This window comes from Podospora pseudocomata, assembly GCF_035222375.1.
Source record: "Podospora pseudocomata strain CBS 415.72m chromosome 1 map unlocalized CBS415.72m_1, whole genome shotgun sequence".
Taxonomy (NCBI): Eukaryota; Fungi; Ascomycota; class Sordariomycetes; order Sordariales; family Podosporaceae; genus Podospora; species Podospora pseudocomata.
This window is the reverse complement of record NW_026946363.1, coordinates 392,064-412,581: the sequence shown is the minus strand read 5'-3', so window position 1 is coordinate 412,581 and position 20,518 is coordinate 392,064. Positions and strand designations below refer to the sequence as shown.

Below are 20,518 nucleotides of genomic sequence, written 5' to 3'. Positions count from 1 at the left end.
TATCTAGTCCGAGGGGGACAGCTTCTGTCTGGGTCGTCGGGGGGGCCGTTGTCTTGCGTGGGCGCGACGGCAGTGGGTGAGGAGGTAGTGTCCCTGCGGTCCTTCCGGTCGGGGTGGGAGTGGTCGGTCTGGTCGTTGGGAGGAGTCTCCCATCTCTTCGTCCCTTCTGAGGGCGGCTTCGTCGGCGAAGAGGCTGTCTTCCCCTGCGGTCCGCGTGTGAGGGGCATTGCTCATTTCGACACGGGTCGTCGTAGCAGGAGCCTGCGCAGGCCAGGCAGCCCTCGCAGTTCCACAGGCAGTTGGGGGTCTGGGCGCCTGGTGCCGTCATTTTCGCGTGGGTTTTAGCGACTAGTTCTTCCGCGAGTCGCCGCTGCTCGAGCGTGGCTTGTTCAGCCGGGACGTTGTTGTCGAAAAGCACTGCTTTCCAGGCTTCGGAGACGCCTAGGTAGATCTCGTGCTTCGAGTTGTTCGAGAGGCGGTAGCCTCCTGGGGCCGTCGAGGCCATCGTTGTCGTGGTAGGTGGGGATGCGGCTTGTGTAGGGGGGGGTGAGGTGATGAGGGTATTCAGACAAGAGGGCTTCCAAGGCCCTGGAAGGAGTAACCAGCTCCTGATTGGTCGATTCTTCCTAGAAAAATATTTTTCAGGGAAAGGTTGCGCGCGCGGGGGAGCTTGAGCACAGGCCCGGGTTGTCGCTTCCTTATTTGGCTAGCGCAGATCTCTAGCCCACTTTATTTTCAGGCAGCTAGCTCATCAAGGTTCTCAATGGTTGCTCTCAACATCATCAACGCTGATGCATGTACGGTCTACCAGTGCAGATTGCATGATCGGTTGTATTTTTGATCAGCATAACTGACAAAGAGCAATGCTAGCACGCTCGCCAAATCAAACATGTCCCAAGATGCCTTCGCGTATATCGTCCACCTTAACCATTTGAACCTCCATCGTGCACCCAAGAGCAAAACTCGCTATGAGAAACCGGGTTGAACCACATCCTCTTCATCACCGTCGTAATAGTTGAAGCGCCACCAGCACATGTCGACAGAGTTTACTGCCCGTGAGATCCAGCTTGATCAGTCACGATCCTCGATCCTGTCTCCCGGCCGGACTCATCCACAGCCGGGTACCGCGCCCGCCTCTCGAGGTCATCCAGAGGAATATGCGACCGGATATACCTATCACAACAGATTAGTACACATCCTCATCACGCCAGAGAGAAGAACTTACTTCTCCCTCCCATCATCAATCGGATTGTAATCCCAACTCTCAAACCTCCCCTTCGTCAACGCCCCCCAAACCAACCTCCTCTTCCTCTGACTATGCAACACCTCCTTCGTAATCCCCTCAAAATCCCACTTCTCCCTCGCCTCCCTCTCAAACGCCTCAAAAACCTCTTTTGTTTCTTCATCCGTCCTCACCACCGCCTCCTTCACCAAATCCCTCAACTCGAGCGGATCCGCCCTCAAATCAAACAACTGACTCCCATCCGCCGGGCAAGTCACATACTTCCACCTCCCCCTTCTGATCATCATCAGCGGCCTGACCGTCCCCTCCCCAGTATACTCCGCAAAAACCTCATCATGCCCCCCCTCCCTCCCCTCCAGGTGCGGCAGCAAACTCCTCCCATCCATCGGCAACAACGCCCACGGCTTCGTCCCCACCAAATCGCACATCGTAGGCAAAATATCCAACGTGCTCACATTCTGACTCACCCTCCTCGGCTCGAACCTCTTCGGGTAGCTCACCAGAAGCGGCACACGCACCGAGTTCTCAAAATACGACATCTTGTACCACAGCCCCCTCTCCCCGAGCATGTCCCCGTGGTCGCCAGAAAAGATCACAATCGTGTCCTCGTCGAGCTTGAGCTGCTTGAGCAGGGTGAGGAGCTGGCCGAGGCAGTCGTCGACGTACGAGACGGCGCCGTAGTACGCCCTCCGGGCCCGCTTGATTTGCTCGTCAGAGAAAGGATTGTCCCACAGGTCGCAGACTTTGAGGAGGCGTTTGGAGTGGGGGTCTTGGTCTTCCTGGGGGATGGTCACGCGGGGGAGGTCAATGTCGACGTTTTCGTAGAGGTCCCAGTACTTTTGCTCGATGGTGTAGGGGTCGTGGGGGTGGGTGAGGGAGACCTGAGAGTGGACGTTAGCACACCGTGTAGTTGGAATGACCAGTCGTTTCCCCATATTGTCCCCCCCCCCTCTGCGACCCAACGGTCATTGGCCGAGTAGTCATGTGCAGTGCATCATGCATACCACATCATAACCACCCTCCCGGGTCCCGTGGGGGTCACTCATACACCCCTCCCCCCTCCCCGAAACAGAGACACGAACATGGCGCAGGGTTAAACTCACCGTCAAAGCAAACGGCCTCCTCCCCTCCTCCCCCTCCCTAACAAAATCATACAAAAACTGCCTACTCCTATACATAACCTCCTCATCATAATCCAGCTGATTACTCCTCACACAGCTCCCCGCCTGCAGTACACTGCTCGCGTTATGATACCACTCCAGCCTCGTCTCCGGCTCCTCCCAGTTCGGCACCCACCCAAAATCCCCCGGGTAAATATCGCTCGTCAGCCTCGTCTCGTACCCATGCAGCTGATCCCCGACAAAATGCATCTTGCCCGCCAAAACAGTGTGGTACCCCTTCAGCCGAAGGTAGTGGGCATAAGTCGGGATATCGCTTGATATCTGGGCGGCATTGTCAAACGCTCCTATCTTCATGGGGAGCTGCCCCGTGATCATACTCATTCTTGAGGGGCCGCATAACGGGGAGGGGCAGTAGGCTGAGTCGAACTGAACTGATTTTGCAGCTAGGGCGTCGAGGTTGGGGGTGAGGATTTGGGAGGTGGGGTTGTACATCTTGAGCAGAGGGGCGGCTAGCTGGTCGGCCATGACGTAGAGGATGTTGGGGCGTTTTTCTCCATCATGGTGGCCGTTGGGAAAGTAGTAGCCGTTGCTGTTGGAAGCTGTTGTTCCGCGGGTGCTGTTGATTGGTGGTGGTGGTGTTGGTGATGGGGTGCTGTCAGCACCGGGGAGGGAGTTGAGATCGGGTGACATGGTGATGTATCTATGTCTCTCTCGACGAGTAAGATGTCAAGGTGTGTGAATAAGCTTGCTTCTGGGGGGTTTGCTTGTGGTCCTCGCACGTATCTCAAAGTATCTAACTCAGCCCTAGAGATGTGGTGGCCTCTAGAATTGCGTAAGAAAGCCTCGCCAAGAATTTGCCCAATATCAAGTTAGGAAACTTTCAACCGTGTGTAAGTGGACCGAATAGGCAATAACTTCTTTGAATGTCGATGGTGGCGTTGTTCTTGTTCCCGTGGGGGAAATATGTCACAAACTAGCGTAGAAAAAGAAGGGGGGAAAACGAAAAGAGAACCCCCCACGAAGAACGTGAAAGGGGGGTATAAACGTCTCAGGAAAGTGTGTGTAGATGGCAGGTCAGATTGCTCGCAAGATCACGCAACCGCTCTTCTTTGACGCAATCGTGGGACAGCTTATCGATATTGCGCCATCGAGAGACGGGATGAGAAAAGCACAGGACGGGGCGCTGCACTCCAATTTATTTCACAGTACTAAGCATTCCAAAAACCTCCTGTCAAGTTGTCAATGCGCAAGCACACACCCCCCCCCCAAAAAAAAAAAAAAAAAAAAAAGGAGCTCGGGGGGACCGCTGCCATGAAGCAGACCATTCGGACGGGGGAAAGAGAGATAGTGGACCTGCGGTTTCGCTGTAGTGTGATCCTTGGCGTTGCTGGCAACAGTTTCTTCAAGAGCCAGACCGCTCGCTACCTTTCCTCCTTCCAGGGGGTCAAGAGAAGTTATCGTTGCGGATGGTGAAACTTTCTCGTAAAAAGGCGGCGGTGAAGGGCCATGAGTGGTGGGCATGTCCCAAAGGGTGGCCAACAAAGAAGATGGAACAAGCCGAAAACCTGCAGTCATTGAACAAATTCCATGGCGTTGATCATGCACCACCCCAGAAACCCTATTGTCGTTCCCTATCAGACCCTTTCGGCGGCTGCTGATGCAACATGGACTTCCCAGATCATGTCCCTTATCTTTGATGTCGAACCCAGTCAAGGATCAATAATTTTTGCAGCTTGCATTGTGTGCCTATGCAAATCTCTGCGGGGAATATCGGGGTCCAATCCGATGCCGAATGAGGTCTGGACCACAGACGCTTTCATGCCCCAACCACTTTCGATATCTCTCGTGATCTGCTTCTGTCGTCTCTTGCATACGACACTCCGCTCACCGGAGCCGCGGGGCTCTTCCGGAACATCTGCCCAATACAGACTCGGAAGTCCGTGACAAGCCGTTTTTCTCGCTGCAGTCTCCCGGACCCCATGTCGAAAAATTGGACCATGGTCTGAGGTGTTTCGTAAAAAGATATGTCATTCATATGAGCCCGTCACTTGACCATTTTCCCTGTGTCGCTGTCAAAGAACCCTTATCATACATAAAAAGAGAAACCAATGGAGCAGAAAACCAAAGAAACGCTGCGAATATGGACACCATATCGCCCCAACAACAGCTCCGGCAACCCACATCACCCAAAGAACAGACCCAATGGCTACCAAGAGAGACCATTGAAAAACCCTGAAAGGGAGCACGAGAGCTGGAAGAAGAAGCCCGGTAATAAATGAGGTCACCCAAAACGAAGCCGCGATGGTGAATTTGACCGCCCAAAAGCAAAACCCAACAATGGTACAAAAGACGAGGCATCCAGCAGTGCGTTTCATGAAAGATCTATGAGCTGGATACTCTCGAACAAACGGATCCAGCTCCTAACCACGGCGGCGAGTCGTGGGGCCCTTGCTGCGAGGTCTCGCCGTCGAGGTCGCCGCAACTTCAGCGTATGAAGGGGTGAGAGCGCTGTTGGCGGGAAGGGCCTCCTTGCGCTTGCCCTGGGCCTTCGCCGAGGGCGCATTCCAGTAGTACACCATCTGGAGCGCCAACACCAAGTTGAGTGCAAAGCCAGCCACGAAGCTGTAGAGGATAACCTTGTCGTCCACCTCTTGAATTGTGGTAAAAATGCGGGTGAGCGAGCCGAGGAGGTAGTTGAAGACCTGTTCATTCACCGCCGTCAGCATATTGTTCTCCCATCTTGACACTGCAACCGCCGAATGAACTTACAGTGAAGGCACTGAGCTGCCCAGTACCTCCCTGGCTCCAAATGGCCGCGATCTGGGGGATCTTGCTGGCCACACTCATGCCCCCAGCTCCAACCTGCAACCAACCCAGCTCCTTCATGCCCAAGGTCTGCTCGTTGAAAAGCGTGACGGCGCTGGCCGCCAGAGCAGCAACAAACAGACCCGCCATGCTGGCCTTTCCACTGTAGTGCAGGACCAAAACTGTGATGAGCACGTTCTGGGCGAGAACCATGGCCGTCTCGCCATAAGTGCTGAAGGGGAACCCGTTCCGAACATTGTATGCCAAGCTGATCAGGTACGACGAGGTTTCGAGCAGGTAGGCGAGGAAAGAGACTCCCGAGGCGGACTTGGACTTGACAAGCTTCACAATTTGCGGCACCTTGACGATCGCTGAGGCGCCGACAATGCCAATTCCGAGACCCTTGCTAATCGCGTACTTGAGGCATTCGGTGTCCTCCACGTCAATATTGAGAAGCAGAGATTTGTAGCATTTCTCCCCAATGATCGAGACGCCCAGGTCCCGAATCGGGGCAGGGAGGTTGTGGGTTATCGGTTGGAGGGTGGTGCGTACGGCGTCCATTTTGTTGTACTGAAGAAATAAACAATAAACCAATGAATAAACTATCGCCTGAAATGACCGTATGAAGTAAGAAGAGAAGAGTAGTGCGTTGTAGTCTTCGCAAGCTGCAGCTGTCAAAAAAAGAGCTGTTGGGCTGGAAAGTTGAAAGTAATTTGAACGCGACAGAAAAGTGCAACGTCATGAAATCACCAGTTTCCCCGAGGGAGGAGCTCCACACTCTTCGGGACCGGAGACCCACTTTATCGTGCCAAGCCCGGGCTCCTTCCTTGACCACAGCCGGAAGGGAAGGACCGGAGTGCAAGAGCAGGAAGGAGCAAATGTGGCAGATTATCCAAAAAGCCAAAAGGAACTGAACGGTATCGGGGTTCGAACCCGGGACCTTCTCAGGGAGCATTGTATCATTCGAACCCTTTCACCTGTTATATCATTGTAACAGTTTCAAGGCAACGAACATTTTGCAGCCGAGACGTCTTAACCACTAGACCATACGTCCTGTTTTGTTATTACATGGGACCAATCTGGATCTTATAAGCTTCGGTTTCAGGTATCGTGGTTGCCTAGGTAATGCTCCTGCTCGTCGACGAATAAACAGATATGTCTGAAACCAGTGCCAGCTGTTGGATAGTGTCGCCGTCAACAACCGTCATCCCGAGATGAGGTTGCTTGCCACCTGAACTATCCCCCGTTCCCCTCTTCACAGCCAAGCTACTCCAAAAGCACCCATACTATTTGTCGTCAGGGAGCTCCTCGAACCGTCCCTCCCGCATGGCCTGCTCCACGGGATTCTGCACATCGATGATGCCGGTCTGCTTAAGCCTTTCAAACAAAACAAATAACCTCTCCGCTTCCCTCTCCTTCTCCTCATCCGTCATCTCTGGCAGCTCAGATACCCTTTCCGTATCCAAGAACTGCCCAGTGATGGGGTTGATCGGCCTCTTGATCTCCCTCACGCCATCCTCGCCTTCCACTTCAGTCTCGCCGCCCTTGTTGAGCTCCTCCGGGGTGAAGCTGATGTTGTTCTGGAACAAGAAACCAGAAGCATATCCATAACCAACATTCTTGACAAATTTGTGCGGGTCCCTATTCGACAAGTCAAAATACAAGTGTGCAATCGCTTTGCCTAGCTCTGGGGCTTCGGGGTTGGACCAGTTTTTCAAGAGGTGGCCCTGCAAGGTGTCAGCCTTGCCGAGGGCGTCTTCGCGATCTTTCTCTGTTGGCAGGAGAGCAGACTTAATGGACTGCTTGACGGAGGCCGGGGCATGCTCGTAGACCAGGGAGAGGGCGCAGACCAGAGGAGTGACGATTTGCTCGAGATCTGGGTTCTTGTAGGCCTTGATAGAGAGCGAGAGGAGCTTAATGAGGCGGTCCGAGAAGCTGGATGGTGAGCTGTCGGGGTAGAGGTACTCCTTCGCGGTTGGGGTTGAGAGGTCCAGGTTTAGGACGGCGTTGACTGCGGGTCCAAACGGCGGTCCAAGAGGGGTCTTGATGTGGGGGGAAGGTAGGTCAAGACTACACAGGATAGTGATAATATGAGGAATTGCTGGTTCGAAAGAGGCGAGGTGATTAGGAGAGAATTGGCTGACGTTGAAGGTAAGCTTGAGGGTTTCTTCTAGGGCCATTGAATCCATAGGATTTGCAGTGGTTGATCTGTTTGTCGAGGATAGCCGTTTGGCATGCCTCGCGAGGTGATTGGCTATGGAATCCGCCAGGCCGTGCTGTGTAATGAGCTTGGGGAGGTCGATATTGGTGTTGTATGTGGAGATAAGAAGCAGCCTAGCCACAAGAAACTCATCGTCGGAGTTATCCTCCTTCAGCTTCTCACTTGCTTTGGCCGCATATCCAGTGTCGACGAATCTTTGTCGCGTCTCTGGTGCAAGAAGAAGAGCATTGCAAAGTATCCTGAGGGCGCCGCGCGAGGTGTTGACTGACGTACTGTCAAAAGCATGTCTGACTAGCGTCTTGATGCCTTCCTTGGTGAAGATAGGATCTGCACAGTTGGGGTCCCGGCCATATATCTTCAGCTCCTCAAGGATCGAATCTCGTCCTATTTCAAATTTGTTAGAGGCAATCTCAAGAGCCGCTGGGAAGATAAACCAACGTTGAGGTGCTAGGGAGCTGGTCTCAAGATCCTCTGTCAGCGACCCCAAAAGCTGCTTCACAGCATCTAGTTTAGCTACCGGAATCTTAGCCTTTGCGTTCATCAAGTAGCAGCCCAGAGTTTCCCTTACCAGGCCCTGTAAGTCTTCCGAAAGAAGCAGATTGTGCCATAGCGACTGTGATAAAGTTGGAGATTTGATTCTAGGATGGGCTGTTGCAACAATAAAGAACCACTCCAAAAGCTGGGTACCCTACTTTAAAAGATGGCCTGGCTGACGAGAATTTGTGCTGGCGTGTAACTTGAGATGCGGCAATAAAATATAGGAAGAAAGTGGAAGCAAGCTTTACTCATGAATGGTTTATACCGATTCCCAAGATGCCCATACTGGCGGTCTGAAAGTGAAAGAGCGTCGTCGACAACTGGGTGGGGCTATTTCAAAGGCAACTGTCAAGTACAAGGTACATAGATACATACATAGCCGTCGCTGGGAAAACACTGACTAGACCCTCCAAGCCGGCCTTGTTCAAATTTGGTATTGATGAATGGAGACTCCAGACCAGATGCAATTAATTTCCAACAATGTGGAAACCCGCAGTGGAATGTATGATCTTTCATCAAGTTCAATTGTTACATGGTACAAGTACCTGTTGGAGAGATGCATCCCCAGAAAAGATGGGGGCTGAATGTGGGGCTGTCACCTTTGACAAAGTGCAGTCGCGACCTGACGCGTCCAAGGACCAGGGGAGACATGGCGCGACCGCGTTAAAAGTCTTAATTGCCCAAGGTCTTCCAGCGGCTCAACCACATAGGCACATTTGCTGTACGACCAAAGCCGACATCACGCTCCTTACCGTCTTTTTGTTGCTGGGCCGCCTTTTCATCGCCGCCATCGCCAGTTCTGTTTTCTAAATGTGTCTGCCATTTTGTCAGTCTTCGGTATTCAGGTGACGGGTCGCCAGGTCTTTGGGTTTCTGGGTCTTTGGGTTTCTGGGTCTTTGGGTTTCTGGGTCTTTGGGTTACTCTCCATCGCTCTCGGCGCAGAGCCTCTCTCGACAGTTCGATCCGCCGAACATGTCATCTCCTGCCATCCTATCTACCGCCCTCAGTATTCTGCCACCACGACCCCCAACTCCCCCGAGAGAAACACACCATGAGCCTTCCGTCCCATTCAACCATACTCTTGGCTCCCTCCAGTCCGTCCACACTCCACCGGGACATCAGTCCCCAAGCTCCTCTACCACAACGAACTCGACCTCGCGCCGCCGCAAGAAGGTTGGGTTCTCCGCCCAAACCGAATATAAGGAGGCTCCCGTCTACGGGGAAGGGGGTGCAGTGAAGCAACATCCTACGCCGGTTTCCCTCCCTCGAAGTGCGTCCAAGCCCATCAAATCGATTCTTAAAATCACAAACCACGCCCCAAACCTTCTCGACCCATCCAGCAGCAACCCCTGCGATCCATCCAACCCGAAAGTCAACCTTGCCGCCATGCTCGAATCCACAATCCAGCAACTGGCCGGAGGCGACCGCGAGTCGAAGGTGGATTCATACGAGATGTTGACCCGGGCCCTCAAGACATCGAATAACCTACCAGACCGCGTGGCGTTGCAAGAGAAAATGGGGCTTTTCATGCAGTTTATTCAGAGAGATATTGTCTCTAGGACCTCGGAATCTGCTCTGGACTCGATACTTGTGAACCACGCCCTCAATATGCTCATCACATTTCTTCACTTTCCCGCGATAGCCTCGTCCATAAGCAATGATTTTGCCATTTTCATTGTCGACCACTGCATTCGGTCCTTCGAGGATCCTGACACTCCCAAGGATATCGCCCGCCGTCTTATGCAGGTTTTGTCCGTGCAAAACTTCCCAGCAAAAGTCATCACGGCGGAAAGAGTTGGGAGAATAGTGGCATCATTGCGCCGGATCGAGGAATATCTTACAGGCAAGAGCATCGTCCTGTCCCGCATCTTCATTTACCGGAAGCTGGTCAAGCAATCGAGGCAATACATGATAGTTCATTCAGACTGGCTGATGGATCTATTTACCGATATGCTCAGTAATCTGAAGGAAATTCGATCATCGGCTATCTCTTTTGGTCTCGAACTGGCCTTTACTATCGGACACGACAAGGCGTTATCGAGAAAAGTTGTTGAGATTTTCAATACCAGTTCTGGGGACCAAAAGTATATCCAGTACTACTATGAGAGGCTCCAGGCTATGATCAAGGAGAAACAAGACTCTGTAGTGGTTCCAGATATCTGGAGTGCGGTCCTACTACTGCTTCGCATTCCTCTAGAAAAGTGGGAGCATTCGCGCTCCTGGCTTCTTCTCATTCAGGGCTGTTTCAACAGCACCGACTTTGCCACCAAGATCGCCGCCAACCGTGGCTGGAACCGTCTTGTTTACTTTGTACAAACCGACGATCGGTCGTTTAACAAGAACATCTCGACGCTGGTCACGCCCCTGACAGGGCAGTTGGGGAGAAAAGGTCCTGGAAAGATGACCGAGGAGCTGCGGCAGGCAGTGTTTGGGTCCATCTGCAATCTCCTGTACTACACGTTCAAACCGAACACCAACACAACACTTCTGGATCGATACTGGGATTGTAGTGTCAAGCCTATCGTTGAGAAGCTTCTCGACCCGGCCTCCGAAGCTGCCGCCGACAACCTTCAGCAAGCCACTGCCATCCTCGCTGGACTGTTTGACAGCACGACGCCGCGGAGATGGAAGGAAGACCGCATTCAGGACAATACACATCTGAAGCCGAGCGAACTTCCGCCTCTTGATTCGAAATGGGTCCGACACAGTGTTGGGAGGGTCTTTCCTCTGGTAGGAAACATTCTTGAGCGAAACTTCATTGCTCTCGCCCAAACGAACACCACGACATACAAGCTTTGGGAGACTTTGGTGGTTACTGTTGCTTCTGCCGCGGCTAAGGAGATCAAGGTATCAAAGGATACCACCAGCTTTGTTACAGAATCTTTTAATATTTTGCAAACCGTGTGGAAGCAGGGGGTTCCCGAGGGGAAGGGACCAGAGTTCCTTCTCGCTGCACAATCGTACTTGAAGCTTATGTTCAACTCTCTGGGGTCATTGCCGTTTACCGAGAAGCCCAGCAAAGCTCAAGGGGCCTTGAAGGCCCCTCTCTACACGCTCTTCTCTAGCTTGTCAACACTCCCACCTGGTGTATTGGACGATCAGGATTATGCGGATTTCCTTGGTCAAATTTTTGCCCCTTTCTTCGCCTCAAAGGCCGACAAGGCAAAGATGGACCTGGCACAAGATCTCCTTGCAACCATTCCCCAAGAGACACCTCGCCCTTGGGGAACGTGGCTGCTTGTTGCTGAGCAGATCACTCCTTGGCTCGATCCACAACACCACAGTCACCACTCAACAGGATCTGGGACTGATACTCCGGTTGGCAATGAATATCGTGACATTGTCAAGGTACTCGAACGCGGCATCAGGTCGACTCCGAGCCTCCCCTGGAAGCCTTGGGAGTCTTTGTTCTATGCGCTATTCGAAAGAGTACGGGAAGAGACTGGAGATGCAGGAGCAGCGATAGTTATCATTGAGCCCCTATCCAAGGCTTTGATGGACCAGATCACTCTCGGGGGAACTGGAGGCGCGTTGCTCCCGAATACTCTGAGATGCGTGGCTGAACTCATCTCCGTTGCAACACAGCCACGGGACCGGCAAGCTGTGGATGCAGCCCGGCGGCGTCTTTGGGGTACTGCTCTTGCTGGATCTCGTTCTTCCTCTTTTGACACGTTTGACAACCTCTACAAGGCTGCCAACGAAGCTTTGGTAAACAGGTATACCACATTTGACACCACCGATACCGATCCGACTATCCATCTTCTCAAGGAAGTTGGTAGCTTCTTTGACAGGTGCAATCGCCAGTTGTTCCTGAGAACATTGGCCACCCTCCAGGATGGTATCATCCCCTGGCTTCAGGACAGCAATCGACAGCTTAGCAGTCAGACTGCTTCTGTCTCTGCTGCAGTGAGTACACACACCCCGGTACTTCGTTGCTATGTTACTCACAATAAGTAGACCAAAACCCTCTGGGATAAATTAGCCTCGTTGATCACTGAGATCGAGCAGCCAGCTCAGCAACTCGACTTTCTTGAGCGGTTCTTCTGCGCGTCTTTTGCTTCTAGTCATCGGTCCATAGTCAACTCTGCCGTTTCTTTGTGGAATAGGCTGTTTGAGAAGGTTGGGCATCTGGAGTATCCAGAGGACCTCAAAGCATCACTCATCCAGATGCAACTTCATACCGACATTGTTTTGCCAGGTCTCGAAACTGTCAGCTCCCAGTTTGCAGGCCAGCAGCAAATGCTGTTTACTGAGTCGTCCGAGGACTTCAGCCTGCCGAGGATGTCCACTCGATCTAGCAGCCGACGCGGAACTCCGCGGGCAACCTCGTCACCAGCGAGATCACCAGCGTCTACTCGGCTTACCCCGTTGACCAAGCGCCGTGTCGACACATCACCTGTCAGAAAGCTGGCTGCTGCCAATCGTCGGAAAGCAGCGCCAAAGCTTAGACACGATGATTCACAGATCCAATTTGCAGCCATTGGCCCTGCCGCTACGGAGATGAATGCACTTGAGTCACAGGCATTGACTGAAAGACAGAAGGAAGTGCGCGAACGACAGAAAGAGAACGCTGCTCTTTTCCCTGAGATCAGGTCGAGCCCAGGCAGGTCAAGGAGACATGCCAAAACAACCGAGGAAGGGACATCTCGGGCTCCAGAGAAGATCACAACACCCCAAGCGGCCACCCCTCAGCCAGATGCTCGGTTTGATGAGTATGTCTCGTCAACGCCGACCCCACGCCGAGGGCAGCCGTTGATGATTCCGGGACACGACATGACTGATCCGCCTTCATCACCTCCAGAACCGAGACGCAATCCGCTAGCTGCTGAGATAAGGTCAAGGTCTGCTAGTCACAGCTTGCTTGAGGAGTGGCAGTTCTCTTCCTCGCCAATCTCAGGGTCACCTCTTCCTTCCCGCCATGCTGTCCCCGATCCATCGGGTCAAAGTGGTTTTGTCACCGTGGTATCACTTCCCGCCCTTTCTCCTCAAAAGTCCGTCGCTGGAGAAGAAAAGGAGGAGGCACGGCTGCCAGGGGAGGATGGTGATCACATGGACGTTGACTCTACCAATGGGTCCCAGCTTCCGGGACCGACTGAGCAGGAACGACACTCAACACCGCCCCAGGCCGTGCAAGGTCCTGCTCGTCAAAATCCCGAGCCTAAATCAGATGAGGTTTTTGTGGACGCACGCCCAGGTCCTCTTCCGACGACGAGCCTTAGCCGAGCAAGGCGGTCCGCAGGGCCAGCTCAGTCGACTGCCCCGGCAACGTGCCAACGCAGCAATGCAGATAACACCTCGTTCGAAGTCAGCGAGCTCGACGAGAGAAGTCTGCTCCGATTGGTGGTTGAATTGGACAATGCGCGAGTGGACAGGCAAGAGTATCACCAATCATCTGCCTCTCCCGACTACACGGGGCCTAAGGCGGCTCCTCGGGAGTGCATTGTGGTTGGTGATAGCCCTAAGAAAATCGGCAAATCTATCCCTATAATACCACCAGTCACCAGAAGACTCACCAGGTCAAGCTCGGCAGCATCACCAGAGCTGGAAACGATTCCTAGCTCGCAGCCAACGGGACCACAAAGAGGCCGGCCGCGCAAGAGAAAGAGAGGATCTACCAGAGCGCAGGATCCTAGCAAGAGAACGCGTCTCGAGTTCACCGAGACGCCGCCGCCGGTGGAGGAGCATGAGGTCCCAGACAGCCAACCCCGGCAAACACAGGCACCTCAGCAAGTTGCTGCTCCTGCGGGGGTGAAGGCCGAGGAAAACCCGCATGAGCAGTCCCTGTCGGAGATTCCCAGCTCCTCCCTGGAATTGTCAAGTCCTCCGGTGTCTCCTCTTGTAGAAAACACGACAGCCCTCGGCTCACCCGAACTCGACAGCGGAGCAGCCATGGACATGGAACACCAGCACCTGCATCATGACCCCCCCACCAGCGACGACGACGAGGTTCAATCCCAGATTGCGCTCGAGTCCTTTAGCGCTAGTCAACGTCTTGATGACGACGATGAAGAAGAGGAGGAGGAGGAACCCACCAATTCTGTCACCCACCCACCAGCAGCAGAAGAAATGCAACTTGATGAACAACAACAACGAGAAAAAGAAACCAGCCCGGCCTCCACTGTGGAGGCGAGCGCGGAAGAAAGGGAACGACATTTGAAAGACAACAAGGAAGAAGAAGAAGACCGGGCAAAGGCCATCATGAGGATGTTTCGAGGGGGGTTAGACACGCTGAGGTCGGCGAAGCTGTCGATGGAGGAGGTGTATGAGATTGAGGATATGTTTAGGGATATGAGGAGGGAGTTGATTGAGGCGGAGAAGAGGGCTAGAAGTAACTGAGCAGGGTGCTTGTGGTTTTGTCAATAATTTCTCCTGGGTGCACAGTTTTGGCGTTTTGGTTTTGGGTTAGGTGATATCATGGCGTTTTATTGATGGTTGGGTTTATGGTGTTTAAGGGGTTAAAGGCGGGTTGAGTACATATTTTGTATCTCTGTTTTGTTTCCTTTTTGTATCAACCAAATACCTGTGGTGGTGGGGGGGGGGAGCAATGAAGAAAGAATGTGTATAAGAAACGGGGAGCTGCAGGGATAGAAACAGAGGAGAATGGTGTGAAAGGGGGAGAGAGAGATAGCCACATATACCCGAGGGTTTACAATTCAAGCGATCAAGATTTATTCGAACAGTTTGAGGAGCAGATTAATCACATGGTGAGCTTCTGGATTCAGGGTTCTACCTGGTGGATGTCATAAATATCTTTGTATAATCACCGTTATTGATTCTGTCCCGAGGCTTCTCCCAACGATAGCCTCATATGGAACCTGCTTATCTCCCAGCATAAGCAACCATGTCCACAAGCCACGAAGAGCAACATCATCTAAATGGCATTCACAACAGAACAAGGTCCATCATTCAGCCACTTACAAACAAATTTACATTGTACACATTTGCAAAAAAAAAAAAAAAACACATCCACGAAAAGACTAAAACAAGATGCCTTTTGGCCATCCCACCATCCGTTCGACCCATTATCTCTCTCTTCCTCCCCTTCCCCGCGTTCCCTAGGTATATGTAATGTATGTTGTGAACGCCGTCAAAAACAAAATTGTCACCCACCATCCCCAAGTTCACCACCCTTTTTGGCCCAGTGATTTTCAGTCCTCATGATGGATTAAGAAATGTTTCTCTTCCTAAACACCACCCTTGGAGTCCCTGTTCCGTGAGCCTTTCGTCTTCATAATACCCAAGCCGCCACCAGATCCACCGTCCCTCTTCATCTCGTATCCTCAGATCATCGTTGGCGTCATCGAGTGAGGTGTCAGGAAATTAGCTCGAGAATTTCCTCGTAATCTTGGCGATAACTATTCCCCTTGTTGTCAGCCACAATCCCACATCCAAAACACCAGTCCCAAGTTCCCCCTTCCACCACCCCTCATACGAACAAAAAAGGAAAAACTCACTATGCAGAGCAACCACACTAAAAATAAACACCAAGCTCAACACCAGCACAACAACCGGATCAACCTTGAGCCCGGGGCTCTCGTCGGTATACAGCCTCAGCATGGTGCTGCTCGATCCTCCCGCGCCCGCAGCGCGGGTGCTGTTGGGTCTGGCATTGGCGATCTTCTCCTTTTGGTCGGCAGCAGCACGGCGGCGGATGGCGGTGCGGGCGCCTCCTGGAGGGGGGGGGGAAGACGGGCGGGCGCCGGTTGCGACGCCTGCTGGGCCGCCTGTGGGAGAGGAGGGGGAGGAGGCGCGGGGGGAGGACTATTTCTTGTCAGTATCGTCATCATCTTCATTGGGGGTGGTGGTGATGGGGGATGGGGAGGGAGGTACCATTGTTGGTGTGGTGTGGTGTGGTGTGTGGGATTAAACTTGGTAGAAAATAAATTGAAAATGTCGAAAAGGCCGAAAGAGAAGGCGTCAACGGCGATTGTGGTGATGAGTAGTGGTGGTAGTGGTGGTTGATGACGAAGAAAAAAGAGAAAGTCAAAAGTCGTCGCGGTTGGTGAAATTGGCCAGCAAGCAACAGCACCAAGCTGTCCTAGCGAGCACGTCGCCCGATCTGTCCCCTAATTGCTACAGCCTGGTCCGTGCGCGTCAATTGAGGCCACGGTTTGGAAAGAGTGCAGGGGCCGTGGGGACTGCAGGGGCTTGGCGGGGAGTGGCGCACAGGCCATTGCAAGGTCAATCAGTGGATTTAACCTCAAGTTGCTCTTACATGAGAGAGTGATGAATTAAAGATAATCTGACTGATACAGTTCTACTGGGTGTCTGGTGTGGGTGATCTTGGATCGCAAGTTGGAATCATCTCAGGTTGTGTACCGCACTAGATCGATATGTGAGTAATCAACAAGAGCAAAGCATGGCTGCCAGTTCCAACTATATTCTTCTCAAAACTCATTTATAACCACTATCCCTACAAGAATGCCCAGCTGCCCACATCCTGCTCATCAGCATATATCCCCTCAGGGACCCTTGACCTTCCCTCTCTTTCTAGAGGCTCTCTCTATGCCTCCCCACCAGCCGTCCTCCGAGCTACCCAAGTGGAGGTATAATAACAAAAAGAGCACAATGCGCAACAAGTACCCCCCAAGACAAAACCCAAAACTACATCAGACGAATCAACAGATCGCAACTACAGAATATAGTGAGGAGCAAGTAGGGTACTGAAGTATGATGGTATAGTTGTAGTATGCGTGATATGGAACTGGGTTGGAGATGTGTACTGTGTGAAAAACAAAAGAAGCAGAGCAGCAAAAACACACCCTCTCCCTTGATCTCAGTTCGTTTATGTATAGTCAATTGATTGGTGTGGTTGGTGTGTGGTGGTGGTGTTCCTTAGAAAAATTGACATAAGAAAGAAACCAAGAGCGAGAAAAAAAAGAAAAATAAAACAACAAAAAAAAGGCTTGATATTTGACAATGCTGGTCTCTTCTCTTCCCCCCTCTTCCCTTTGATTTCCCAGCTTGGCCTGCTAAACCCAACAACGGCAACAGATTCCCCTCTCCACCCCGCTCCACGAGAGAGAAAAAAAAGAAAAAGACAAAGAGAAAAAAACGCGAGAAAAGAAAACACTGGGTCAAAACCGTCACCCGGACTTATAACCAACAAACTCCACCACCCCAAGAAAGAAGCGTTCCCGATTTTTGTATAGCAAACTTGAAGACAGAGCCAGACCATCCACTTGACTACCCACTTCTGCCTCCTCCTCCTGTGACCAGAAGTGTAGCTCAAGAAAACGAAGTAAAACGCTTCAAGTAGGGTTCGGTTCTCTGTCCCAAGTTCGGTTTCTGCCTCGCCGGTCTAAACAAGGCCCCTGAAAGGTCGTGACGGGTTTCTCAGTGAACCCGTCACGTTGAATTGTTGTGAAGATTAGACAGTACCGGCGTATCGACGCCATTTTTTTTGTTGGCCCGAGGAATAACGTGTAGTAGAATGAAAGGGTATCGGCTATGAAAAGGAAAATTCGTCTTAAAGAGTGACATCTAGGACCAGGCTGACATCTCGTACATTGGGAGTGGCAAGGTCTTCGAGGACTGGAATTAAATCCAGCAATTCGTTATCGTGGGCATCCGAGAACCAACTGCTAATCGGGACGGCGTGTTGAGGGTGAAAGATGTACGAAGTCGGCGAGTTGTCAATGATGATGGTGTCCTTGAGGTCACGGCCAACTTGCGACAAGTCCTTGACGTAGTTGCCCTGGTGATTGTAGCAACTCTCGCGGAAGAGGCGATGGTGGACGACATTGTGGATGTCCAGCTGGTCGAGTAGCGGGTCGCCATACTATTTTCTTGTCAGATGCGAGCGTTCAACGGTGACCTGGAACTCCATCCATACCTTAGACACGGAGGCTGTAAAGACAACAACCTCGTAGAGCTCGCCAACCCTCTTCATGAACTGGTCGACTCCCGGTCGCTTGATTACGTAGACGTTATGGAAGTTGCCCTCGATCTCGACAGGTATCGTGAAGTCGGCTTGGTTGAGGATCTGGTGATCATTAGAATATTGCCACCGGTAGTTCATGGGACACAAGGTCTTACCTTAAACGAGCTGTGGACAAGCGTCTCATCCAGATCAAGAACAAGGCATTTTCTGCCCTTGTGCTCTGGCCTTTGGGGGGGCAGAAGCCATCTCTCCTGCTGCTGCTCAGAGGCAAACACAGCTGGGTTTTCCACTGACGTGGATGTTGGCGCATTCGGCACTGCCGGCACAGGCCCTGGGGGCGGTGGAGGAACCTTGGGAAGCTGCTCGTCCCCGTTGTTTACGGATCCCTGGGCGTTCTGTTGCCTTGAGTTGTCAGCGTCGGGCATAGAAACATCACCTTCTGCATCCTTTTCAGAAGCATTCTCGTGAATCGTCTCGTCGGCGCTCGTAACGCTGTGTGGGGGGTCCACCGAGATGGATGGGTTGCCGGATCCTGCGCCGACAAGCGTCGTCTGCTTCGACTCGCCATCACGATCACCCACTGTAGATTGATCCTGAGTGCTAGCACCAGAGATCCGCTTCCCGTTCTTCTGGGGCTGCGCAGCCGACTGTTGTGCTTGCTGACCGGGCTCCTTCTCAGACAGCTGCGTCTTGCTCCCAGATGGTTGCTCTCCCGATGGCGTGGCTGTTCGCCGGCTGGCTGTGGCAGGTCGAGCGGGGATCTTGTCGAGACGATGGGGGGCCTCAGCCTCCAGCCCATTGGCGTTGTCCGGAACACCACAGCATCCAAAGATGGCCAAGAATCCGCCCTTCTTCTTTTTATGAGAGGGAGCTGCCGGAGAGTTTGGCTCAGACTGTCCCGGAGTGGCTGTCGGCCCTGTTACCATGCCTAAACGGTTACTAGATGCGCTTCCATTGCGGTTTTGGCCCAACATACTGCCTTTGGATTCCTTGGAATGTCCGCCGATGCTATCTCTGGGGTCGCTCGCAGTTGCGCCGCTCAGGCCAGTAGCCGTCGGTGAAGCTCTTTGAGACGATGACCGTGATGGCACGGGCAAAAGACCCCGACCCTTCTTTCCATCCTCGGCTGATAGCGTGTCCTTCTCCTTGGAACTCCCAGGGGCCGCTGGCACCCTCTCTTCAGTGCCCCAAGCCATTTTTGTGTGTAAGATATATGAAGACGAGTTAGAACCTATCCATTGCAGTAGTTAGCACTGGCCCTTCAATTCACTGCAGCCAACTCGAGACCGTGCAGTGTCGGATCTGAGCTCTGGGGCGCGATGGCGTGTTGTTGGGCGCTGCAATGGGACACGGCAGGTCAACAACCTAGTCGAATTGACCGCCGAGCACCGAAGCTCCCCATCACCGCACAGCCACCCAAAGCCCAAAAGATCCCCAAACGCGGTCGCATGTAATCACCCACCCACCTTTAAGATTCAAAGATCGGATCCAAGGAACGCTCGGCGCGACCCAGCCCCTATCTCAGCGGAGTATGGCCCTTCGAGGCCACTTCGCTCGTCCCGAACCACCTTTGCCTAATAACTGTCGAAGAAGCCGTTGCTGCTGGTTGGTGCGAATGGAGCACGCGAAGCTCTGCAGTGAAGAATACGGCTATGAAGAAAGAAAGTCGCGAGAAGGACGATGCGAACCGTGATGTGACGGTCGGTGCAGACGGGAAATTGGCGCGCAGACAAGGCCGATCGGGAAAGGGACCGAGCACACGACTGGGCGTGTTTCTTCTCGAGCGAAAGGAACTGGCAGTTTCGAGGCAAAAGGGACGAAGGTGAGGAGGGAAGCTGTCGGACCAAAAGGGAGCCCGCAGATGGAAGAATCGCACGCCGGAGACCAGACAATGGCCTTGGGGATGGTGGAAGGGGAAAAAAGAGGATGGGCGTATCAGCGGCTGAGGAGGGACGTGGTGGTGGACAAGCGAGATGATGGAGTTTAAAGGTGATGGGTCTGGTTCTGGGATGGCTTGAGTGCAGCGCAGCAGCAGAGAACGATGGGGGAGCAAGGAGGACAAGACAGGATTAGCGGATTACCCCCAGGGAAAATTACCCAGCCAGCCCAGTAACTTTGCGGCTACGTGGTGCACATAGCGTGCTATTACCAGGCGATAGTACCTGCCGCGGCGCGTAGAGCCAACAGCTGCCATTTGGCTGGTTTCAAGGCGTCTGGGCATTCATTCTACTAACACGTCTCATCGCGGCCCAGCAGCAGCCAAGTACTTTTACCCAATCAATACTTCTGCTTAGTTTAAATCCGTCCCAGACCCGCCCCCCACAGAAGTTCAACTTCTGGCCGGCCCTGGGCAAAGTGGGTGCTGAGATGGAAAGGTTGTCTGTCTGGTGTTTGCTGTGAGATTCCCGCTGTTGTGTCGTGTCGTGTGCAGAACTGCAGCTCTTGGAGACCTATGTGCGAACCAAAGAAAAGGAATTGGAAAAGAAGCGACACATGCGCTTGGCTTCTCAAGCAATGGCAAGGCAATGCAACTGGCAGCCCAAGCTGCAGACCGCCGGCATTCAACAGCATCGCTATGGTCAATTTCATAGGCCAAGGGTTCCACGGCATCATGGACCCTCCTCTGCCCCTTTCCACTCCAAGCCTTTCGAGATTGGAGACTGTAATCCAACATTATTCTCTCTGAAAACCATCAAAAGATGAGGCGA

At 52.8% G+C, this 20,518-nt stretch overlaps 6 protein-coding genes across 6 annotated transcripts; 1 reads left to right on the top strand and 5 right to left on the bottom strand.

Annotated features, from left to right (window-relative positions):
- Nucleotides 1–801: 801 nt before the first annotated feature.
- On the bottom strand, nucleotides 802–3,054 carry QC762_103920 (uncharacterized protein; the record flags this gene model as incomplete). The annotated part of the gene is made up of 3 exons (XM_062884785.1): nucleotides 802–1,173; nucleotides 1,226–2,124; nucleotides 2,347–3,054. 3 exons carry the CDS (start codon nucleotides 3,052–3,054, stop codon nucleotides 1,047–1,049), a joined length of 1,734 nt encoding a protein of 577 aa, XP_062747683.1. The 3' UTR covers nucleotides 802–1,046.
- A 1,730-nt stretch (nucleotides 3,055–4,784) lies between these two features.
- On the bottom strand, nucleotides 4,785–5,730 carry QC762_103910 (uncharacterized protein; the record flags this gene model as incomplete). Its single annotated transcript, XM_062884784.1, has 2 exons — nucleotides 4,785–5,066; nucleotides 5,134–5,730. The coding sequence occupies 2 exons, from the start codon at nucleotides 5,728–5,730 to the stop codon at nucleotides 4,785–4,787; spliced, it is 879 nt and encodes a 292-aa protein (XP_062747682.1).
- A 725-nt stretch (nucleotides 5,731–6,455) lies between these two features.
- Nucleotides 6,456–8,433, bottom strand: QC762_103900 (uncharacterized protein; the record flags this gene model as incomplete). Its single annotated transcript, XM_062884783.1, has 3 exons — nucleotides 7,959–8,433; nucleotides 7,829–7,903; nucleotides 6,456–7,774 (listed from the first exon to the last, which is right to left on the bottom strand). Exons 1-3 carry the CDS (start codon nucleotides 7,996–7,998, stop codon nucleotides 6,456–6,458), a joined length of 1,434 nt encoding a protein of 477 aa, XP_062747681.1. The 5' UTR covers nucleotides 7,999–8,433.
- Nucleotides 8,434–8,899: 466 nt separating this feature from the next.
- On the top strand, nucleotides 8,900–14,263 carry QC762_103890 (uncharacterized protein; the record flags this gene model as incomplete). Its single annotated transcript, XM_062884782.1, has 2 exons — nucleotides 8,900–11,833; nucleotides 11,885–14,263. 2 exons carry the CDS (start codon nucleotides 8,900–8,902, stop codon nucleotides 14,261–14,263), a joined length of 5,313 nt encoding a protein of 1,770 aa, XP_062747680.1.
- A 646-nt stretch (nucleotides 14,264–14,909) lies between these two features.
- SBH1 (Arf guanine nucleotide exchange factor sbh1) lies at nucleotides 14,910–16,164 on the bottom strand. The gene is made up of 3 exons (XM_062884781.1): nucleotides 15,758–16,164; nucleotides 15,382–15,688; nucleotides 14,910–15,282 (listed from the first exon to the last, which is right to left on the bottom strand). The coding sequence occupies exons 1-3, from the start codon at nucleotides 15,758–15,760 to the stop codon at nucleotides 15,248–15,250; spliced, it is 345 nt and encodes a 114-aa protein (XP_062747679.1). The 5' UTR covers nucleotides 15,761–16,164; the 3' UTR covers nucleotides 14,910–15,247.
- Nucleotides 16,165–16,291: 127 nt separating this feature from the next.
- QC762_103870 (uncharacterized protein) lies at nucleotides 16,292–20,266 on the bottom strand. Its single transcript, XM_062884780.1, has 5 exons — nucleotides 19,277–20,266; nucleotides 18,787–19,041; nucleotides 17,966–18,726; nucleotides 17,763–17,912; nucleotides 16,292–17,708 (listed from the first exon to the last, which is right to left on the bottom strand). The coding sequence occupies exons 2-5, from the start codon at nucleotides 19,004–19,006 to the stop codon at nucleotides 17,397–17,399; spliced, it is 1,443 nt and encodes a 480-aa protein (XP_062747678.1). The 5' UTR covers nucleotides 19,007–19,041; nucleotides 19,277–20,266; the 3' UTR covers nucleotides 16,292–17,396.
- Nucleotides 20,267–20,518: the final 252 nt, after the last annotated feature.

Coding starts and splice junctions, on each gene's coding strand:
- SBH1 (XM_062884781.1), bottom strand. Junction 15,283..15,381: donor TAGTGTGGTTGCTCTGCATA/GTGAGTTTTTCC, acceptor CAAGGGGAATAG/TTATCGCCAAGATTACGAGG.
- QC762_103870 (XM_062884780.1), bottom strand. CDS start 19,006: ATGGCTTGGGGCACTGAAGAGAGGGTGCCAGCGGCCCCTGGGAGTTCC. Junction 17,913..17,965: donor TTGTCCACAGCTCGTTTAAG/GTAAGACCTTGT, acceptor AATGATCACCAG/ATCCTCAACCAAGCCGACTT. Junction 17,709..17,762: donor TTACAGCCTCCGTGTCTAAG/GTATGGATGGAG, acceptor ACAAGAAAATAG/TATGGCGACCCGCTACTCGA.